The following is a 24,245-nucleotide window of genomic DNA, read 5'->3' as shown; positions in this document are numbered from 1 at the left end:
TCTGCTCTCTTTTTTTTTTTTTTTACCTTCCAGCAGAAATTTTCTTCTCCATGAACCTTTTTATAACCCATGAAAATTTCCATGAACCTTTTTATGACCCATATGAACCTTGTGTATAACCTACTGCCTTTCAAGCAGATTTTTTTCCTAGCCCAAAGACCCTTTTTTTTGTCACAGTTTAATTTGCTCTCTTTTTTTTTTTACCTTCCAGCAGAAATTTTCTTCTCCATGAATCTTTTTATAACTTATGAACCTTGTGTATAACCTGCTGCCTTTTTTTTTCACAATTTAATTTGCTCTCTTTTTTTTACCTTCCAGCAGAAATTGTTCTTCTTATAAGGCCATATCAAGTATGCTTTCCTTTTTCTTTTTTTTTCTTTTTTTCTTTTTTTTTTCATGCAACCAGAATTTTTGCAGCATGTATGCAAACATCAAACTGCTCCTCACTTTTGCTCTTTTTTTTTTTTTTTTTTTTTTTTCAGAGCAGTCCATTTTTCTTTTGAATCAAAAAAAAAAGAAGCAGTCTTCTTATGCCTTGAATTTATATGTCTTATCGTCCTTTACCAATTCAACAAAAAGCACCCTTTTTAGTATAGGCCAACCCTTTTTTTTTTTTAAATAGCAAACTAGTACTGCTACTAGCCTCTTTATTGGCTCTTGTATTTTCTAAAGGACTCCTACAACAACCTCATATAGATATGCAGCTACTAAAAATTTTGATGGTCCCAAAAGGGTAATGACCCAAACTTTTTTATTACTTCAGGCATGATCTGAAATAATTTTTAGCCAGAATAACACCTTCAATCACTGAACCTCGATTTTCTAAGCAAAAGGTCCCAAAAGGGTAATGACCCAAACTTTTTTTGTTAACCATAAGCCCAAACAAAGACTTTTCTTGTTTAAAAAGAAAAAAACATGCTATACCCTTTTGTGTAACAACATATATTTGTTTATTTAACAGTTTTTTTTTTTTTTTTTTTTTTTTATAAAAAAAAAACCTTAGCAGATTTTTTATTTTATATTTTTTAAAGCCTGCTACCTTTTATTTTATTTTGTATTAGTAGTTGGCCCAATTGAACAAAACTTCTTCTCTTTAGGTCTTGGATGAGATTATTTCTTTTCTTTGGTCCCTGGCCTTTTTTTTTTTTTTTTTTTTTTAAAAAAAAAAAAAAATCTAATCTAATCAAAGCCTGCCCCCTCGTAATTCGTGCAAGTGAATTTTAATTGTACAAATTACGATTTTATTTATTTATTTTTTTTTTTGGCAATTATTTCACGTCTTTTTCCCTCTTTTGCAGGCAACGCGCAAGGCGTTAGAGTTTGTTTGCAGGTATCATTGCCCTTTCCAACCTTATGGCAATGAGTGGCTTAAATCCTTGGCAGTGATTGTGTCCTTCACCCCAATGGGTTGAATCCTTGGCAGTGAATGTGTCCGTCACCCCAATGGCTTGAAACCTTGGCAGTGATTGTGTCTTTCACCCCAACGGCTTGAAACCTTGGCAGTGATTGTGTCCGTCACCCCAACGGCTTGAAACCTTGGCAGTGATTGTGTCTTTCACCCCAATGGCTTGAAACCTTGGCAGTGATTGTGTCTTTCACCCCAATGGCTTGAATCCTTGGCAGTGATTGTGTCCGTCACCCCAACGGCTTGAATCCTTGGCAGTGATTGTGTCCGTCACCCCAACGGCTTGAATCCTTGGCAGTGATTGTGTCTGTCACCCCAACGGCTTGAAACCTTGGCAGTGATTGTGTCTTTCACCCCAACGGCTTGAAACCTTGGCAGTGATTGTGTCTTTCACCCCAACGGCTTGAAACCTTGGTAGTGATTGTGTCCTTCACCCCAACGGCTTGAATCCTTGGCAGTGATTGTGTCCGTCACCCCAACGGCTTGAATCCTTGGCAGTGATTGTGTCCTTCACCCCAACGGGTTGAATCCTTGGCAGTGATTGTGTCCGTCACCCCAACGGCTTGAATCCTTGGCAGTGAATGTGTCCGTCACCCCAACGGCTTGAATCCTTGGCAGTGAATGTGTCCGTCACCCCAACGGCTTGAATCCTTGGCAGTGATTGTGTCTTTCACCTCAACGGCTTGAAACCTTGGCAGTGATTGTGTCCGTCACCCCAACGGCTTGAAATCTTGGCAGTGATTGTGTCTTTCACTCCAATGGCTTGAAACCTTGGTAGTGATTGTGTCTTTCACCCCAATGGCTTGAAACCTTGGCAGTGAATGTGTCCGTCACCCCAACGGCTTGAATCCTTGGCAGTGAATGTGTCCGTCACCCCAACGGCTTGAGTCCTTGGCAGTGATTGTGACCGTCACCCCAACGGCTTAAAACCTTGGCAAGGGGCTTTCGTCAATTTCTTTATATTTTGACATTTTGCCTTCATTAACCTCTTTTTTTTTTTTTTTTTTTTAGGAAACATGGAAAAGACACTTGAATATCTTCGACGTGACGAGAGGAATGTATTGGATAAATCTGGTCCGAAAATAATTCGGCACAAACCTATCACTGCTTTATTGTCACCTGCGGAGTTGGACCCTTACATCCCTTTACATACAGCTTCCAAAGACTTGATCTATACAGGAATTCGAAACTGCTGTGAGATTCTCGAGAAAGGGCACTCCAAATCAATTGGTTCATTCCCTGTCTCAATCCTTCGTCCATTTTCTGAAGACCTTCACTGCTCCGAATTTAATACTCTTCTTAAGAGAATGAAGCATGAAAAACTAAAGTGGGATAATTCCTTTAATGTCCGTGGCATTTCTATCCATTTGCAATCCCCTATATGGATTTTTTGGTTGAACGACGTTCTTTCCACATTTGCCCCTATTTTGAAGAAGTGTGGGATTTATGCTGCAATCTATGTATCCCAATTTGCTTATGCCAGGAATGTCTCCCTCCTCAAAGGATTCTTAGAGCGATGGTCACCCGACACCAACACTTTCCACACCATTTACGGTGAACTTGGGATCTCTCTATGGGACCTTCATCGCATTAGCGGGCTCCCCATTTGTGGCGAGTTTTATGAAGAGTTCACCCCCTCCAATGACATTTTATATTCGTCCCAGACATCCAAGGCGTGCCGTGGGCTTTTCAACATTTATGCCAGCTCTTGTCAATCCAAGAAGTTTAACCACTGGACTTTCAAATTCATTGACGAATCCCCAACTTCAATTAGTGGTTTTCAACGAAAAGACAGGATCCCTGATGATGTGTATCTTTCTGGTTTTTTGGCGAGCTGGCTTAGCGGATTTGTCTTCCCTCACTCTTCCGGAGAGATTCGTCCGACGACCTTTCATATAGCCACCAAAATGGCAGGTGGAACCTTATTTAGCCTGGCCATCCCCGTCCTTGCATACCTCTATCATTGTCTTGGCAAAATGGCATCATCATCTTCACCTGGGAAGGAAAATATTCAGGGTCCTTTACATTACCTTTTTGGATGGATTTCACTATATTTTGTCAAGACTTACTCTCATGGGGATCCTCAGTCGATTTGTCCGATTCCTGATATTCATTTCATGCCATATCTTGGGTTTATTGGAAACCAATCGGCTGCCCAGTTTTTTACTGATAAATTTCCATTTGTGGACTCTCTCCTAACTTATCGTACGGAGTGTCAGTTTAGGGCTCTTACTCATGAAAGTGAACCTTCAGGCATTCTGGTCGACTCTGAAAGGATATCACCTTTCCACCTTGGATATCTTATATCTTTGAGGCAAGGGATTTTAACTTTTAAAATGGGATTTAATTTCATTTCTGAACCGTATTCCCCTAACCGATACGGTCGTCAATTTGGGTTTGCTCAAGCATGCCCTATACCGCTTAATGTATCTTGTCGGCGGCCCTCTGAGTGGTCTAAATTTTATTACAACTGGCGCCATATGTTACGCTGCGGTACAAAAGTCTCATTGGAGTTACCAGGCTCCCGATCTACTTCTCACGTAACCATGCCTTATACCAATTGGTGGTTGGGAACTTCCTTTACCGTGCTCCAATATGTTACTCATTCCCAGCCGAAATCTTCACGCAAGAGAAAACTGGATATGCCAATTAAAGACCGAAAGACGAAGAATCCTTCTTACTCTAGAGCTAGGTCATCATCTTCACCTACTGTTCTGGAAGCATCATCACCTCAAAGAATGGATAATAGTCGACCACTTATTGCTCCTTCTCGGTCTAGTTACTCGGTTTCAGATCTCCTTCATCTTTTCGAAGATATGTGTAATTCTCAATTTAAAATGAGATTTAGCTTTGAGCAAGTAGATTCTGGCCCTCAATTTGCTTGTCTCGCAAAGCTTTTTCCAGAGACTATGTCTATCAGTGATTGCACAGGAACTTCCCAACCCACCGTAGCGACAAAAACCCCAATGGATCAATTTCGCACATACTTGTACTCTTTTCTTGAAGATAAAGATGAGAATATGATTCAAGAACTCTTTGAGGGAGATGGGTATGAATTAACTGCCTTGGGTCGTATTCGCATTAAGGGTGTTGAAATTCCTTCTCCTACCAAATCTTTTGATTGTTCTCTCAATGGAAGTAGTGAGAGTGAAGATGAGTTTTATGACTACACCCCTCTTTTAGATGGCACACCGACTAAGATGAGTAAATCGCCTTCAGCAAATGTAGCTTTTTCTTCTCCTTCGAACGAGTCACCCAAGCTATTAGAGAAAGGTATAAAAAAATTTATTTATTTATTTATTTATTTATTTTTATTTTATTTTATTTTATTTTTTAATACCTTTCATTTTCTTAGGTACTGCGCCTCAAACTTCCCCAGCTGCCTCGCATATGCCATTGGCTACCTTTAAGGGTATTCTTATTCATTCCTTGTATCTCATTTTATTTCATCATGTATACATACTCAAGGAACTCTTTTCTCTTTAGATCATGCCACATTGCAAAATCCATGGTCCACTTGTGGGAATCAGAATTTGTCTCATTCACCTAAGTCTCTTCAAGCCGTACACCAAGGTATACTTCATTCATCTATATATATATATTGCTTTTACCTTCTGCGTTTTCATTGAGTATCTCCTTCTATTTTCACAGAAAATACTTCTGACACATTGGAAGAGACAGGCGAAATTACTTCTGATACCTCGGAAGAGGCCCAAATTCTTGCAGACTTACTTGAAGCAAATGGGGTTAACAAATTATTTGACAAACTTGAAGCACCCTTTGCACCATCTAACCTTCTTTTGGGAACTTCTTCTAACGAAGCAGCCACCCATATTCAGAAAGGTCTTACTATCTCCCTCCAATCAATGATGGATGTTAATGACATGATTGCTGTAGCAAACAACGTTTTCATGATTTTGAAGAGTTTGGGTGTAGACTTCATCTCCTTTTATGAGAAGGTTAAGATATTCCTTGAGTGCTTTGCTTTGAAAACCCAACTTGCAGATTCTTCAAACTTGTCTACTGCAGAATTTGAAGCCCAATATTATGAGAAGAAGCTTCATTTCGACAAAGTTTCTGGCGAACATGAACAATTGCCTGCTTCAATTATCAAGTCGGATGAGCACATTGCGGGTCTTAATCAAAGGATTATTCAAACTAAAGAGTTACTCAAACAACTTGAAGAGGAATTGTCATCCACCCAAGCGGAACATGCATCCTTTATGTGTGATTTTGCACAAGCTTCCGAGAGTGTTTCTAAATCAGAAGAAGGCATGCAAATTGCTCTGAATGTTTTGAACCAACACAAGAAGAAGAATGGACAACACAGTGTTGTGGAACGTGCTTTTGAAAGGGCTAAGGCTTCTCTTAATGAATGAATGCACTTTTATTTTTTTATTCATCCGAACATAATGTATTTATGAAATTTCGCTCAATGATAGATTTATTTGTTATATGAAATTTCTCAATACATTGATTTGTCTTATTTTAGCCGTACACAATAGATTTATTTGTTTATATGAAATTTCTCAATACAATACATTGATTTATCTTATTTTGGCCGTACACAGTTTATACTCTTGCGGGCCAGGAGTATCCAATGTTTTATCACCTTAGATTTCGGTGAGGTATTTTAGCAGTTTAACCACATACAATACCGTTGGTGGTGTTTGACTTTTGTTTGGCCGTACACAGTTTATACTCTTGCGGGCCAGGAGTATCTAATGTTTTATCACCTTAGATTTCGGTGAGGTATTTTAGCAGTTTAACCACATACAATACCGTTGGTGGGTTTTTTTTTTTTTTTTTTTTTTTTTTTTTTTTTTTGCCCTAACTTTTGCCTAGGCCGCCCTTTCGGGTTTTCAACCTAGCAGGCTTTCTTAAGGGTAATATCTCTTCAAGAACCTTGCATTGGTTGGGGGAATGATTCTGTCACCATCCATCGTCATAGTTGTCAAATCGGGATTCGTATCGTGAATCGAAATGATCTCGTACCGAATCGCGAATCGAATTGAATCGTGAATCGTAAAGATTCAGTCACTTTTTCTAAATCACTTAAAAACATATATCTACACATTTAGATGTTAAATGTATCTTATGAATATAAAATATTTAGACTTAAATCAACAAAAATGTTATTTTGAATAATAATCACGTAATTTAATAGGTAAGAAGTTAACAAAGGTTCCTATGTAAAATCACCATCTTACCTTTTTTTTTTTTTTTTTTTTAGATTTTTTTATCAACCATTCTTAATAAAGGTAATAACCAAATAGAAACTATTAATTTCTAAAGTAACAATAGTTAACAACGATATTGATATTTGGACAATAAGCATATATATTTTTCTAAGTTAGAGTGAGCAAATAATAAGTAAGAATTATTTAGGATATTTTATTTTAAAGCCTAAAACATTTTAACAGGTATAACTGACCTCACACATGTAGTATTCAATTTAATAAAATAGTAATAGATAATTCATAGTGTAACTCTAATCTTAAACATCTTTAGAAGATACATTACAATTTTTTGAAGGGGACAAAAATGAGAAGAAAGGTTAAAATATGTTAGGTCTGACTGAATCTGATTGGATCCTATAAAAAACTCCATGATCACTAAAATAATAACAAATCATATATATATGTTGGTTATTTTGGTATTAAATATTATTAGAAGTTGTATTATGTCATTTTCACTAAAAATATGAAAAAAATGAGTCGAAAATATATCGAACACAATAATTTCAAAAATTGCATGAATCGTAAAAAGTGAATCGAATCGTGAATCGATTGTGAATCGTGCGATTCACTAGAGATTCACTTCCAAAATAGATTCACTCATAGATTCGTATCGATTTTGCAAAAATTGCGTATCGAATCGTAAATCGAATCGTGAATCGTAAGATTCTGATAACAGAGTCCATCGTTATCAACAAATAGGCCCCATTAGAATAAACCTTCTCAATCACATAAGGTCCTTCCCATTTGGGCTCAAGCTTTCCTTTGGTTCTTCGTGAGACTACTATGGGTGTTCTAACCATTAGTACCAAGTCCCCCTTTTTAAAGGAACGAAGCCTCACTCTTTTATTGAATGCATTTGCCATCCTTTGTTGGTAGATTTCCAAGTTCTGTTGAGCATACAACCTTCTTTCATCCAGGGTCTCCAGCTTAGCCAACCTCACTCTTGCACTTTCATCTTCTGTTAAGGACTCTTGTATTGCCACTCGTAATGATGGTATTTGAACCTCAAGTGGTAACACTGCTTCTCCTCCAAAAACCAACGAATAAGGGGTTGCTTGAGTAGGAGTTCTGTGCGAAGTTCGATAAGCCCACAAAGCTTCTTGTAACTTTTCGTGCCAAGCTTTTTTGTTCTTATCCACCATCTTCTTAAGAATTTTGCACAATGTCTTGTTGAAAGCTTCTGCCAAACCATTGGCAGGTGCATGATATCTTGATGAATGGTTGTTTTTGATTTTGTACTTGGCAAATAACTTGTTCAAAGCATCACTCCTGAATGGCTGTCCATTATCCATGATGATACTTTCTGGAATCCCAAACCTGTAAATGAAATGGGTTCGGATAAACTCGGAGACAACTGTGCTTTTTATATCCTTTAAAGCCACAGCCTCTGCCCATTTTGAAAAATAGTCAGTTGCAGCTAGGATGTATCGATATCCTGCTGAAGATGGAGGTACAAAAGGACCAATAATGTCCATACCCCATGCTGCAAATGGCCAAGAACAAGTTGTTAAATGTAAAGGCTCTGGGGGTTGGTGGAGAAAGTTCCCATGGAATTGGCAGACTTGGCATCTTCGAGCATAATTTATGCAATCTGCAATCATAGTCGGCCAATAGTATCCCAACCGTTTTAGCTGCATATGTAATTTAGGACCACTTTGGTGTGCCCCACATACACCTGAATGTATTTCTGCCATTACCTCTTGAATACGCTCCTTGGCTATACACTGCATGAACATTCCATCCAAAGACCTTTTGTATAACGTTCCATCTTTCCACAGGACGAATTTGGTAGCCCTGCGTCTCACTTCAATTCTTTTTACTTTATCTTCAGGTAGCCTACCATGTTGGAGGTAAGTTATGAATGGTTCCCGCCAATCCTCCTCGTTTTCTCCTTTCGTGGTGACAACCAAGATTGGAACCAAGTCAGAAACCTCTTTTAAAGGTTGTAACACCCTTCTTTCACCTACTGTGATAGTAATTGTTTTGCTATCTGGTAGGGTGAGTGATGCAGCCAAACTTGCAAGTGAATCAGCTCGAGCATTTGTTCTTCTCTTCACATGGAAAATATGTGTTTTTCTGAATTGTGAAAGCAATTGATCAGCCCTTTCATGATACGGGATGAGACTTGTTTTCTTAACAATGTATTCTCCACGGAGTTGCTTTACCACCAATTCCGAATCTCCATAAATTGAGAGTTCTTCAATAGGAATTTGTAATGCCAATTCTAATCTAGCAATTACAGCTTCATATTCTGCCTCATTATTGGAGCATCCTTCACTTAAGGCGAAAGAATAGGTGATTATAGCATTGTCTGGAGTCACAAACACAATTCCAATTCCAGCTTTATTGTTTTTAGGATTTTCTTGCTTTTTGCCATCTGGACTCCTTGAAGCTCCATCAAAATACATCTCCCATCCTTTCTGAATTTCTACTTGTATAACCTCTTCATCTGGTAAATCAGTTACTAGAGGTGAGTCATCAGGTATAGGATGTGCTGCCAAAAAATCTGCTAGAGCCTGCCCCTTTACAGCTCTTTGGGGAACATATTCAATTGCGAATTGTTGGAGAATTACAGCCCACTTTGCAATTTTCCCTGAAAGTATGGGCCGTGAAAGTATATATTTCAAGGGGTCTGCTCTTGATATCAACTTGACTTTGTGTTCCAAGACATAGTGCTTTAGTTTTTGCAAGGCGAACACCAAGGCAAGACATGTCTTTTCGATAGGGGAGTAATTGAACTCTGCCCCAACCAAAGTACGACTCAAGTAATACAAGGCATTTTCTTTCCCATGCTCATTATGTTGTGCCAACAATGCCCCTAATGAACCATCCAAGGCTGTTATGTACAACAAAAGTGGTTTTCCTTTTATTGGGCTCATAAGTACTGGAGGCTTCAAAAGATACTCCTTAATACTATTAAAAGCATTTTGGCATTGCTGATCCCATTCAAATGGAACACCCTTTTTCATCAATCTTGAGAACGGCAAACATCGACCAACCAAGTTAGAAATAAATCTTCTGATATAGGCCAATCTCCCTTGTAACCCCTTCAATTCCCTTAAATTTCGTGGAGGCATTTCGGCAATAGCTTTAATCTTGGTAGGGTCAATTTCAATCCCTTTGTTTCGAACCACAAACCCAAGAAATTTTCCTGATGAAACTCCAAATGCACATTTTAGTGGGTTCATCTTGAGTTTGTACCTCCTCAAACGTTCGAAGATTTTTCTCAAATCTTCCACATGGTTTTCCTTTTCCTTTGTCTTGACGACAAGATCATCAACATAGCATTCGATGATGTCATGGAGCATATCACCAAAAATTATAGTCATCGCCCTTTGATACGTGGCCCCAGCGTTTTTCAGGCCAAAAGGCATTACCTTATAGCAAAAGACTCCTCTCGGAGTCCTAAATGCAGTCATTTCTTCATCTTTAGGTGCCATTCGGATTTGATTGTATCCTGAGTATCCATCCATAAAAGACAAGGTTTCATACCCAGTAGTTGCATCTACAAGAAGTTCAGTGATGGGCAAAGGAAAGTCATCTTTAGGACAAGCCTCATTGAGATCACGGAAATCAATGCAGACCCTTATTTGACCATTCTTTTTCTTGACCGGCACTATGTTTGCTAGCCAGGTTGGATATTGGACTTCCCTAATGAATCCTGCATTAATAAGCTTGTCGACTTCGGCTTCAATTTGGGCTGTAAGCTCTGGTCGAGTTCGCCTCTGAGGCTGTTTAATTGGCTGTTTCTCAGGGTGAATTGCAAGCTTATGGACTGCAATCTCTGGATTAAGACCAGGCATCTCACTATAGTTCCATGCAAATATATCACGATACTCCCTTAAAAAGGAAATATATTGCCGAGCTTCTTCTTCCTTTAAATTTGCACTAATGAAGGTTGGTTTGTTTTCTCCTTCATCACCCAGATTTATTTCACAAAGGTCATCCACGGTAGCTTGGCCTCCTGCTTCAAATTCTATTGGTGCAGGTTGAGCTTCATCTTGGTCAACATCTTCCGACACATCTTGAGTGATAGTCATGTTTACTGGAAATTTTTCCTCATCACCCCGATAGCCTAACCCTTCTGTCCTAGCGGTGATAATACCGCCTTGTTGTATAGCTTGCCTCTGCGAAGGCGTTAATGCAAAGTCAAAGGGTGTCATTGTTTCGGGTATTTTTTCAGGATCTAAACCAACTTTCACCAACATCTGTGTAATTTCTGCACTGAAATTAGGCTTCTCAAAACTCGAGATGTTTTCTTCTGGCACTTGTTCAACTTTCACTTTCTGTTCAACATCTCCAAGTGAGTGAAATATGATGGGTTTCGATCCTTTTCCCTTAGAAGGGACCACAATCTTATTATATTTCTCCACATAGGTACATTCTGTCCTCCTTAATGGCAACGTGAACTCACCCTTGAGATCCAAAATTGGATTTATTGGGGCTAGAGCCTTTGCCCCCAGTTTCCTTTCGGACTTTGGCACATATCGAAAAGTTCTTTTTGTTGAAACTGGAGTAGACTCTAGAACGTCTTTGACATTCGGAGTATCTTCTGACTTTTTCACATCTTTTTCCTTTCTTTGTGAAGTCTTTGTATAGAAGCGAGCATCAGCATAATAGGCCTCTACTTCACCAAATGGATCATTGTCAGCCACAATTATCCCCTCTTTTTTGGGTGAAGGCAACGGGTACTTGATACATTGGTGATAAGTTGATGGCACTGCATGATGATTATGCATCCATGGTCTCCCAAGCAAAGCATTGTAGGAGGTGTCTACATCAATGACCAAGAACTCAGTACTTTCTTCAATATCTCCAAACTTGGTTCGCAATTCAATCTTCCCCATTGGGCGTTGCTCATTCTGATTAAATCCTTGAATGACCAAACGACTTGGGCGAAGTTGTGAAATTCGAACCCCTAACAAATTTAAGGCCCTCCGAGGCAGAAGGTTCACCGCAGATCCTCCATCAACGAGAATTCGAGAAATTTTCACATCATGGATAAGTCCAGTGATAAACAAAGGCCGATTATGGTCTGTCATTTCAGCACACATGTCTTTGTCACCAAAGGTTACCATAGCCATGCATGTAGTTGCCTTCTCTTGATTTCTACTCTCGATTTCTTTGTGGAAATCCTCTGGCTTGGACAGGGCATATATTAGAGACTTTCGAAGCTCTGGAGACATTTTCAGTGCATCATATACACTCAACAATGCTGGAATTTTCTTTAGATGAGCTAGCACATCATATTTCACTTGCTCCTCCTCCAGCAAGACCTGTGAAACTTCTGACGTTTGAGGGTCTTGAGGATTTCGTAATTTCCTCCGGTAGGTCAAGTAAGTCTGGCATACTTCAGCAACCGCCTTTCCGTTGACCTCAACTTCTTTTGTTCCCTCACTTATTTGGACCATGTTAACTGGTCCAGCTGCAGGGTGATCATCATCATCAGTCACTTCTCCATCTTCCTGAAGCTGCATTCTTCTCCCATTTCTTAGATACCGGGAGTCACGCCTATAAAAGCATTGAGAATCTTCAAAACCATTCTTCATGGCCTCCCAACTAGGCACCACGACTCCATCGAGGGAGCAATACCAGTCAAAGGCGATCCCCTCTAAGGAAAGGGGGAATTGTTTTAGGCAAAGTGCTTCATTTTGAGCTGTTTCCCCACACTGTTTCAAAAAACGCCTAATATGTTTTTGAGGATCTCCATAACCCTCATATAGGACAAAATTTGGAAGTTCGTATCCTTCAGGAAATGGTGTTTGCTCTACCCATAAAGGGAACAAATCCCTTGGGCGATAAGTGCCCATCTCTCGAAGGTCAAGGGCAGTTTCAATCTTCTCCTCAATTGTCCCTTCTATGAAATCATATGTTTGAGAAGATGTACCTTCGTCATCCAAATGTTCTGACATCTCAATTTCTATTGGCCATGGTTTATAAAATGTCCTATAAAATCGATCAGCCATGGCGTCCCAATCTGGGATTGAATTAGGTGGCAGGCTGAAGTACCAATCCGCTGCCCATCCTTCCAAAGAAAGAACGAACTGCCGTAGAAGTAACGCCTGGCTTTTTACTGTATTTCCACATTGTGCAAGGAAACGAACCAAATGGCGCCTTGGACAACCTGTCCCATTATATAAAGGAAAACGAGGTACTGCATATCCTCGTGGGAACTGAACCCATTCGACCCAATTAGGGAAAGGGTGTCCAGAAATTTGATTTCTTTCAATACTCAAATTTTGATGGGCTTCAAAACCCTCATCTTTCAAAGAGACTGTTACTTTTGCCTGATGTTCTGTTTCCCTTCTAGCTTCAATTTTTGCTTTCTCATCATCACCTGGATTGCGAATGATATGTATTTCTCGCTCTTCAAATTTACGTCCACAGTGATGACATTACAAGGAAAGTCAAAGTGGTCACTTGATACACTTTCTCCATCGTATGTCCTAGATTGGGATGTGTGTGGTGAATCATCAGGGGAAAAGTTAAGTTCCCAATCTTCATTAGGATCCTCAACTTGAGATGACTTTGCTTGTTTACTTGAATGCTTCCATACTTCATCATCCGACATACACCTGCCATTCACCTCATCATCCTTGAAGTGTAGTCGTTTTTTCGCCTTTTTTACAAGCTCGGAGTCGGACCTACACCCGGTGTCTCTTTGTTCTGTTCCCCTTACATATTCTGGAGTGCTTTGATAGTACATTGGTGGTACTGGCGAATACTCTGGAGAAAAGGCTTCTGGTGTATACTCTGGAGAAACTGGTGTATATTCTGGAGAGGCTGGTGTGTATTCTGGAGAGGCCGGTGTGTATTCTGGAGAAGTTGGTGTATACTCTGGTGAGTCAGGTATACAGATAGGAGATGTAATGCAATCCCCTTCCCTAACTTTTGAACCAATTTCACCCTCATCTTCCTCGCTATCACTCAAAACAATGATGGTTAGGCAAGGGGCCAAAGTAAACTTTTCCTTCCTTCTTTTATCAAAGTATGTCTGCAACTCCACAGATTGAAATTTTGAAGGTAGAAATTCCTCCAATGTAACTGGGACAAGAGGATCTTGCTCTAACTGCTCATCAGGGACCAATTTCTCCCCCTTTTCCTTCTTTGGGTTCTTTTTTCCTTTTCTCTTATTTACTCTGGCTTTTTTTAGTTTCCTAGAAACTTTTGATTTTTTCTTTTTGGAAAGTTTTGGCCCTTGTGTTGTTGAATCAACCACACTTCTAACTTTCACTGTGGCATTTTGTTTTTTCTTCATGCTTTTTGACTGATAAATAACCCATTCACCTTCATTATCATTGTCGATAGTGATTGGGTTAGCAGATGCTTTCTCTTGAGGAGGGAGCTCAATGATCTTAGAGTCCAAAAGTTCTTGAATTTTATCTTTCAGAACAAAGCACTCTTTTATCGGATGACTAATCAAACGATGGTAGGGGCAATACTTTGGATCATTGGTCTTTCCTACCTCATGTGGTCTTTTCACCTCAGGGAGAGCAATCAACTTTTGCTCCAACAGATCTTCAAATAGGTCTTCGACCAGATCATCCATGAAAGAATATTTTTTCTCCAACCTCTCTTTCATAGTCACCTTTTTAAATTCCTTGGGCTTTTTAGCCCCTACTACAACGGGACCCTTCTTTCTGGTTTCGATTGTAGCTGCAGTCGAGGACTCAACCCTTTCAACGGCCCTAGACCTCCTTCGTTTAGCTAAATGCAGCTCCATATCATGAGCTTTAGTGCATAGATCATTGAATCCTTCAAAAGTTTGAGCCATAAGAGCCGTAGAGAGCTCATGTCGGAAGTTGTTAAGGCACATCCGAATTAACTCTAATTGTGTAAACTTTTGAGGACAAGCAAATGTCAAAGCTCGCCATCTTGCAATGAAATCTGTAACAGACTCATTGTCACGTTGCTTGGTCTCAATCAGTTCTGGTACTCCAACTCGTCTTTGTGTGTTACAGAACCATGGAATCCCAATTTAGGATTGATCCCTCAGGAAGATTAGCATACCAAGTAAATGCAGAACTTTCAAGCGATTGGACAAATAGCTGCAGGCACAGGGCCTCATTCTGGGCTATTGGCCCGCATCTTGAAAGGAAATGAGCCACATGTTGTCTTGGATCTCCTGTTCCATCAAACATTTTGAAATCTGGTTGGGAAAAACCAGAAGGGAATGGAACAGCATCTACCCATGCTAAGTAAGGTTTTGTAATTATTCGAAAATTCTCATCATCTTTTTCTTTGACTTTCTTTACTTGTCTCCTCACCATATCATCAATCATGGCCATGAGCATTGGATTCATACCACCACTGGTCAGATCAGAGTAACAAGGACCATTGCCCCCTGGGGCTAGTGTACTTTGTATGCCTACAGATGTCCCTACAACAGGTTGTGTCATTTGTTTGGGTGCACTTCCTGGTCCTGTCATTTGGGCCTGCAGCTGTTGCATTTGCTCCAACATAGCAGCCATTTCCCGTTCTTTTCTCTCGAGTTGTTCTTGTAGGGCCACCACTTTTTCCTTGAGACTTTGGTCCTGTTGGACCTGCGAACTTTCACCTTCTTTCTCAACCTCAGTCATCATAACCGCGACTTTGTTGATATCTTTCAATTCATTGTTTCCAATATTTGTTGAAACAAACGAGATAGAATCATCTTGTTCGTATAAAGGATTATCAACCCCCACAACATTACTCATATTTGAAGCATCTGACTGCGATGCTTTGTTTTGAGCCTGACGGGTTATGGACCTTGTCACAGGCCCTTTTCTTATTCCCTCCATAGATAGTTCAACCAAAGTAGAAATATTTCTCAAGGGTTGCTTACCCTCATCCACCTTGGATTTTCCAACAAAGATAGGACTTTCAATTTGTTTTTGGGGTTCATCTTTCGAGAGAGCCCTTTCAATAGCTCCTATAACATTTGTTGCCACTGTTCTTAGTTCCAGTTTTTTTAAAGCTTTATTTCTTCTTCGCCTTTGTCTTTTCGAAACTGGACCGAATGGCATATCAAGTTGAGCCCCTAAGGGCATAGAAGGAACTGTTTGTGCCTTTGCAAATTCCTCATGAATTTTCAAAACAGTCCCTACATTTTTAGAGTGGGTCAATTGATGTTGATTCAAATCCCGTTGGGCCAACGGGTGTTTCTTATTCTGTTGGGCCAACGGGTGTTCCTTATTTGAACCCTGTTGAGCCAACGGGTGTTCTTTTGGCTCCTGAGAGTTGACTGAGATTTGGTTTGACCGATTTTGTGCTCTGAACAGAACTATCGGTTTATAGGCATCAACTGTTTTTTCAACAACAGGGGCCTTTTTTTCATCAACAGAAGTTTGGGTCATTACCCTCCTCCCAATGGCCCTAATGGTGGCCATGTTTTCAACAGAAGCTTTCTTCTGGGCAAACTCCACCATTTTAATGGAGTCTTCTACCCTTTTGAGTAGTTGGGCCACAACATTTTTGGTTGCCCCCGTTGAAGCTGCAACAAAAGTCGTAGTTGCAAACTGATTAGCCTCCTTTGCCTGAATTAAAAAGCTCTTCGTTCGGGCTGTGGCCCTCACAATTGCGTACTGCTTTGACGCTTTCACATAATCTTCAGTAATCTTTCTCAAACTTTCAGCTTTCTGGAGAAGTGTGACTTTTTTCGTCACACCAGTTACCTTCGGGACAGCCAAGAGCTTTCGCTCTGGAGCCCCTTGGGTGGCAGGGGAAAGAAGTGCATCTTTCCAGGATTTCGTTGACTCTACCTTTGGGACAGCCAAGAGCATTCGCTCCGGAGCCCCTTGGGTGATGGGTGCTATCTCCAACCTTGGTGATTTCAGAACCACTGGAGTGTAGGCTTGTCTCCTAACAGTTGCTTCAGCATTCCTATAACAAAAGAATACGTCAGTAAGTATCAACTGTATATATATATTATTATTATTTTGTTCTTCAAAAGATGAGAGGAGAAATAGGTCCCACTGGGCGTGCCAGAATTTGTAGACACAAATTTTAAAACATGAAGTGTTTCAACACATTTCAAAATTTATGTTACAAATGTCCACTGTTTAGTTTTTGGACTAAACAGTGTTGATTATTTGAATAGCAGGTTCTTATTTCCGATCTGTATTTCAGATCGTTAATTACACATTTTATACAAATGAAACCTCCGATTAATGAAGAACAAAATAAACAACAAAAGACAATTTAAAAAAAAGAAATATTTTATTAAGATTGTTATGGGTTTTGAACCCTCGAATACAAAATACAGTTTGGGTTTGGAACCCTTTACCTATTCATCGCCATTAGCGTAGGCTCTTGAGTTCTCTAAGCTTCTCTTCTTCTTTCTTGTAACGATTTGTTTAGCTCTCAATTTCTTTCTCTCTCTCTCTTCTTTTCCACTTATGATTTTTCTGATCCCCCGGTCTTGTGTGATGGTCCTCATATTTATGGAGGGCCATCAGGTGATAGGAACGCTTCATCTTCATTTTGAATTTCAAATTGAATGATATTTGAATTTCAAATTGAATGATAACGCTATTTAAATTTTGAATAATAGCGCTATCTGATTAATCGTATATCTGATTAACCGAATTGATCTTTGGGGTTTCATCCTGTGTGATGTCTTTGCTGTAGGCTCTACAGGTGTCATTTTTTCGTAGGCTCCACGTGTCATTTGAGCATCTTGAATAACGTCGTTAAGATACGACGTTGTTTTATTTATATACCTCAACGGAGCAAATTAATCATTTTGGGAAGTGATTGCCTACAACAATCTTATTGTAGGCTCTATGTGTGTCATTGACTGTATTTGAAATTTAAACATAAATTTGGTTTAAAATTTATGTGCCAACACTCCTCTTTTGGTAAAGTGTTTTGGAAAACTTCACCCAATTTTTTTTTTTTTTTTTTTTTGGGTAAAAAAATGGATATACAGATAAGCTACTTCACATATCCTCAAGGATCATTGCCCTCGGCACCACAGACTCCACTGCACCTGCGTCGGGGGCAAAACTCCCATCATGTGCTATGGGCGCTGAAAAGTATGTTTAACCCCACCAAGCAACTATGGAGACTCGAACCCAAGCATTGAGCAAGAAAATCTAAGTACTTAACCCACTGAACCAACCACTTGGTGATAAATCTATGACTTCAAATCAGACAATCAAACACTTCTACTTTACAATAATAGACTCGAAGACATAAAACAACATATAGGGTTTTACCCAAAAAAATAAAATAAAATAAAATAAAAATAAGCGTGTAACTATATAGGGAAAGCCAACTAAGCATGAAATGTAAGTAAAGCAAAAAAGTCGAACCTATAAAACCCCCAAAACTCATTCCAAACTAGACACAACCTGTAAAAGCTCCTACTGGGAGAAAAAAAAAAAAAAAAAAAATCTGGTTAGCTAACCAGCAAACCTAGAATGACCAGAATGACAAAAACAATAAGCTAAAATCTACAAAAAGAGAACAAATCAAACCATAGCCTACAAACAATATTCTATTTAAAGCAAGTCTCCACACTATACTGCAAACCAAAACAAGGCAAGATGATTTCTCCCCTTAACTTGCTTCTTCTTGTCCCAGTTAGGGCTAGTCCCATTAAATCTACCTCAATCTATAGCAATTGCAGATACATAGATCTAATTAAACACTAAATTAAAAAACATGGCGACCCTTTTATTAGTTAAAATTCATTCCAATCTAGGCAACAAAGTTCTTGGTAATTAGTAAGGGGGAAGGAAGATCACCACTCATTTCATTCATTCAGTGTCTACAGTGAAGTACAGCCCACAACACATGACAGCCCACAACACATGACAGGAAAATTAGACCATAAGTATCTAGCAAAATGTCAAGTTTAACTTCGGAGATGACGTAAAAACCATTTGAGGTATTATTCTAATAAATTGGCTTAATGAACTAATTTCCAAGCAAGAAAATGGAAAACCTTCCCAAGCATATGAATCGGACAAAAGCAACATTGTGCGGAGCACATCTACTAACCAAATTTTAGGTCTATTGGACAAATGTTTTCCCACAATAAGAGACGTTCTTAAAGCTTTTATATGATTTAATAAATTACAGAACCATCAGATAAAGAAAAACATTTTGACTTACCAGATTCTGGGGCTCTTGTAACAAGCGATTCCCGTAATAGGTCAAATGCAACATTCTGCGAAATGATACAAATGATGAATTCATAAACTGCACAGAAATTAAATAACAGAGTTCCTATGCAAAGAGGAGTATTCACATAGTTTAAGTAATTTTTCTATAGTTGAAATAACAAGAACAATATGCTCCAACAAAAGATTATTTCATGAATGCATAAAATAGAAAAAAATACCAGAGGCAACTTCTAGATACAAGCAGATCCTGATATAAGCTTCACATTGGGGATTAATAACTTTGCGATGTGAACCCCCCCCCCCCCCCCCCCCCAAACAAAAAAAAATTCACCAGGTCCTTCCTAGTATTAAGCCCTACGAAAAATTTAATCAACTTCAAGCCTTTCTATAAGTTCTGTTCTTCACACAAACCTTCTTTTAAATAATAATTGCTTCTCTTTTACACCATTGCTTATCCATGCAAAAAAATAAAAATAATAGTAATAATAATTGGATCAATGCCAAAGCCAAGAACGTTAAGGTTCAAGTAGATGTCACCACATTAGATTAGATTGAGATCCTTAAAGAACTCTTCTCACTAGTAGCTGAGATTAGCTATTAACCGCAAGTGAATTTAGAGCAGAATGTTTCATTCAATTTCAAACAAGAACTGGCTCAAAAAATTTAAAATAAAGAAACAAAAACAGAAACAGAAATGGGAAAACAAAAAAGAAAAAAACCCTGGAACAACTTAAATTAACTAAAAAGCAGAGACTGTCTAGTCCACATTGGATAGAGGTTTGGAGGGGGTAATTGGGCACAAATGTATACTTTGGCATTATTTGCACAAAGTGGCTGCCCTCAGGTTTGAAACCACAACCTCAAGGTTGATAGGCCAAGTTTTAACCACTTAACCAGTGGCCCCCTTAGACAACAGAAGCAATTAAGTACTACAAACTGCAAACAAAATATTTGTAGCATCCAAACCAAACACGTCAATACGATGTAGTGGACACTGAAGATGACTACTTCAGTGAAAACTTTACCTGACCAAATTGAAGCAAACTGTGACTGTAGAGATTGTAAGAAATGTTCCCAAATTTAACCATACGAGAAAATTCAGTGGGAATCGGCTCTCTTGAAACAAAGGTTACCTGAAATAATGATATAGATGAATCATCCACAAAAAAAATCACATAATTCCAGATTTCCAATGTTAAATACAGAATTACAGCAACTCACTTCAAAAGCAATGAAATGGGACAAATAATATTATAATATACAGAATGACATATTGTATAGTTGCTTCCCCCAAACATAACTATAGCTCTTTAATTGGTCCTTCTAGTGAAAATACAAAATAAAATTATATGCAAAAGCCAAAAGATAAACTAGGATTTTGAATGGCAGCCAAATGTGTTCAAATAATGTCCTTCCATTGAAACAACAATCTATTTCCTGGTTCCCCAACTTTCAAAATGCTAGAAAATCTACCACAAGTTCTCTCATAAATCGTTTTTTAGAAGTTTGGACTAACAACATTTTATCAAATCCAGGTCGTTCCAGGAATGTTTTAATATTATAACTGATTGTCCAAGCTAAACAATCCAGTTCAAAATAGGGAAATGGAAACCAAACCTGAGCAGAAGCCCCACCAAGTTCAATGATTCCAGTTGTTTTCAAAGGATCACCTCCTAGAGTGCCTAAGGCATAATTTGCAACAACCCAAGCGTACACTCCTTCATCAGAGCCTGGAAAAATCGAAGGACACAGTATTATGGTTCCTGATTGTGAATCAAATCATATCATAACATATGAACCGAAGTATGGTGGGAAATATTTCAAGTGGTTTCAAACTGCATTCTTATACATTGAAAAAGAACTTCTGCATGCTATCAAACAACATCCATGTCCTCCAACACTGCATTCTTATACATTGAAAAAAAGAAAGAATATGAAAGAAGATTTCATAGACTTTGCAATGGAGGATGGGAAAGAAAATCTGCAAACCCTTCAACATGGGAAGACACTTAAATCGAGTTCCTGACATAACTGGCGATGGGAAACTATTGTATGCTAAACACAGCAACTGCAGATATCTATTGGTGTAACAGTACATTGACAAAAGATTATAAGAAAACAAACTCAAAATGGTTTCTCAAACTAAACACATAAATATTATGCACTGATAGGAAGATAAAAGAACCAAAAAACAAAAAAACAAAAAAAAAAAAAAACAAAGGTAACATAAGGACGTCATATACCTGACCCAATTCACTTTAGGACATTAAATTAAGAGAGACTTAGGCCTCGTTTGGGAAGCGACCGGTTTAGCCAAAAAGCCAAAAAGTTGTTAAAAAAGCCAAAAAGCCAACAACCCATATCAAAAAGTTAAAGATTTTCTTTTCTCTCTACTTTTTGCACATCTTTTTGTAAAAAGCCAAAAAGTCATCCCAAACATATTAGTTTTTTTTAACTCATATTTTAGCCAAATAGCCAAAAAGTTACTAAATTAGTATGTTCCCAAACGAGGCCTAAGGTGGTATTTGATAACCTAATTTAACACTTAAAACTGAATGTATTAAGTGAAAATCAATTAAGTCCATTTGATAATCACATATTTAAATGCCGCTTAAAATTAAGACTAAAAGTAAAGAGAATTTGAAGTGATAGGGAATCCTACTCAATTATTATGCATAAGTGTCATACACCGTTATAACCTCATCGCCGCCACTACCGCTACCACCACCACCAAAACTACTCCTACCGCTGTCACCGCCATCACAACCACCACTACTCCTACGATTGACACTGCCACCACCACTACTACTACAACCTCCATTATTGTCTTTGTTGCCATAAGAACCACCGTCATTTCACTGCCACCACCACAACACCACCATAGTTGTTATTGCCATTACAACCACTTCTCCATCACCACCTACAACAACTGCTAAAACTCTTTTAACTTCACAACCTTTGCCACTGTTGCCACCATAACCGCCACCATCATTCCACTACCACAATCACTACCATCATTACACCATCGCCGCCAACCACTATTACCTCCATTACATTACCAATCCACCATCACCACAATCATTATCTCTCTACCCCCACCACCATTGGTGCCATAGCCACCATTGCCACCTCCACCACCACCATTAAATATTGATCTTGGAAGAAATAATTTAAAAATAATAAATTTCAAATTTGATCTTGTGCATATAAACATCCTATTTTAGTTCAACACTTAAAGTTTTATCAAATAACTTTTCAGCTTAAAAAATTCAACATTCAATTTTCAATTTTCAATTTTCAATTTTATCAAACACCACCCAAAGTAAGGGTTTGCACCTTGCAAAATGAATAAGTGTGAAGCACAAGAAGTAATCTGAATCATTTGCATGAATTCAGGAACTCAAGACCTTGCTTCTTAAGACAACTGACTGAAACAAGATTAAAATTTATCACTCAAGTTTCATCGCATGAGGTCCATCTTTAATTCCCTTGCAAGAAGAGTAATATATTTTTTATACAGTGTAAACACATTTTGGATTTTAACCCCAACCTCCTTCAAGTATTCCATTTTTAATAATCCATCCATCTCAAAATATTAGTCCTTTATTCCATTTTTCATTATCTCAAAATATTAGTCTATTTTTAAAAATAGTAAGAATTTCTTATTTTGTCTTTCTTTTAAGTTCATTAACAACATAAAAAGTATAATTATGACAATTGATATTTCCAAAAAAATGTACAATCAAAGAACAATTTTGAAAAATTAATATTTTCAAAGTACAATAATTGTACTAACCAAAAAAAAAAAAAAAAAAACAGTTAAATTCCTCCAAAAGGACTATTATTTTGATTTGCTAACATATTTCCAAACAAGCATGTTGATAAGGGTACCTCTAATTAGTAACCTCTAATTAGTAACCTTTGAACTAAATGTTGCCATCATTTCGAATAACATTTAATGTTGTCATCACATCAAATTGACCAATTTCACACAATAAGCACTAACATCAACATGAATCAAATTGAATCGAATCAATTTGACAAGTAAACCATACCAGTGATAACAGATGCCCAATCATCACGAAACCTGAACCCAGACAACCTCAGAAACTTCCGGCACGACTCCAAAATCCGATCTTGGACACTCAATTCCAGCATCCTCAACCCCGCGGTCGCCATGAGCCGAATCTCCGTCTCTCCCCAATACTCCTTCGGCACTCTCTTCTTCCCAAACTCAACCAATTCGCCCAACGACACCCCCGCCCCCTCTGTATCCTCCGCGTACGCCGACAACCCACGGTTCACCCGCATTGACGCCAACCCATTTTCCCCAAAATCGAAATTCGCAACCCCAACCTTAACCACATACTCGAACACATGAATCCGAGTCCCAGTGCTTCCTCCATCGATTACGATCCCGAATTTTCGCTTGCCTGAGTTTCGAAAAGCGGTGGAAACAACGAATATGTAACAGAACAAAGCGAGGGTAATTGCGATAGAAGCAAAGAATTTCGTAATGTTGGTGGTGGAGTGTTTAGGGTTTCGAGAGAAGAGGCTGGACCTGTGAGGCGAATTTGGGAGGAACTGAAGTTTGATCGACTCCATTTTGCTTTTGCTTTCGCTTTCGCTGTTGTTGGTTTCGTCGATGTTGGAGTTACGATCGAGTTTGCGAGCATTCAATCGTCGCATCAAAGTCTGAAGAGATAGACTGTATGTGAATCATATATTATACGATTAACTAAAACAAAGAAAGCAAGTTTTTGATTTTGTTGTGTTTTGAACAACAATTTGGATTTTTGTTTTTTGAGTTTTGTTTCTGGGGTTGATTGGATCGGAGATGAGAGAGGGGTATTCTTCGGAGGTGGTCTCGGCAGCTCCCCCTCTCTCTCTCTACTGTGTTCGTTTGTTTGTGAGGTTGGGTTGAGGACGATGATGGAGGTGAGGGACGAAGATTTTTGGTTTGGGTTATCGGTGCCGGTCCGGTCCGGTTTTGTTGGGAAGTTGACCGGTTAGTGATTGGTTTACTCGTTTTCTTTCTTTTGTGCCCGCGTGCTACGCCTACTTGGCATTTGGTGGGCGGCCGAGAATCTAGCGCTCCTGTCCGGACGGGATTGCAACTTTTTTGGAGAAGAAAAATGCTTGGGAGCACTAATTAGTGTTCCCACTAATGAGGTGGCAGTGGGTCCCGTCATTAATGATGTGATATTTTGGTCTTGGAGTTATATTTTTTTTTATTTTTTTAATATATTAATGTTATTAGTGGTGATATTTTTAGTGGGATGAATCATTATTGTTTTGGAGAAACACTTACGATAGACATTTGACATAAAAAATAAAAAAATAAAAAATAAAAAAAAGAGTTTCACTTTTCTCATCTTGGAGGTCTCATTCATTACGGTGTAGTTAACATTTACGTTTCTAATTTATATTTATAAAAATTTTATAAATTAATTTTTATTTATTTTTAAAAAAATATAAATTATAAATACA

At 38.5% G+C, this 24,245-nt stretch overlaps 2 protein-coding genes across 3 annotated transcripts in view; one reads left to right on the top strand and one right to left on the bottom strand.

The window, feature by feature from the left end:
• The window catches only part of LOC114314782 (putative apyrase 6), a 33,748-nt gene extending 9,880 nt beyond the window's left edge, over positions 1 to 23,868 (bottom strand). The window contains exons 1-5 of one of the 2 annotated variants that reach the window (XM_082894400.1): positions 23,317 to 23,766; positions 22,811 to 23,188; positions 20,373 to 20,485; positions 19,781 to 19,888; positions 18,745 to 18,799 (exon numbers count right to left, since the gene is read on the bottom strand). In XM_082894400.1, coding sequence (XP_082750526.1) covers positions 18,745 to 18,799; positions 19,781 to 19,888; positions 20,373 to 20,485; positions 22,811 to 23,188; positions 23,317 to 23,431 — 769 coding nt within the window. In that variant the 5' untranslated portion in view covers positions 23,432 to 23,766. Of the gene's footprint in view, positions 1 to 18,744; positions 18,800 to 19,780; positions 19,889 to 20,372; positions 20,486 to 22,810 lie in introns of both variants that reach the window. The other variant, XM_028261269.2, reaches the window with a different exon arrangement.
• Positions 1,246 to 4,921, top strand: LOC145802050 (uncharacterized). Its single transcript, XM_082894399.1, has 2 exons — positions 1,246 to 4,678; positions 4,761 to 4,921. Exons 1-2 carry the CDS (start codon positions 2,422 to 2,424, stop codon positions 4,889 to 4,891), a joined length of 2,388 nt encoding a protein of 795 aa, XP_082750525.1. The 5' UTR covers positions 1,246 to 2,421; the 3' UTR covers positions 4,892 to 4,921.
• Positions 23,869 to 24,245: the final 377 nt, after the last annotated feature.

Source organism: Camellia sinensis, chromosome 11, assembly GCF_055761805.1.
Source record: "Camellia sinensis isolate YWXY chromosome 11, ASM5576180v1, whole genome shotgun sequence".
Classification (NCBI taxonomy): Eukaryota; Viridiplantae; Streptophyta; class Magnoliopsida; order Ericales; family Theaceae; genus Camellia; species Camellia sinensis.
The sequence above is the reverse complement of the archived record's forward strand: the minus strand, read 5'-3'. Positions and strand labels throughout refer to the sequence as shown.

Excerpts from the sequence above, each read along its gene's own strand:
- LOC145802050 (XM_082894399.1), top strand. The coding sequence starts at position 2,422 with ATGGAAAAGACACTTGAATATCTTCGACGTGACGAGAGGAATGTATTG. Across the intron at positions 4,679-4,760 it reads ACCCAAGCTATTAGAGAAAG|GTACTGCGCCTCAAACTTCC; the intron begins GTATAAAAAAAT and ends TCATTTTCTTAG.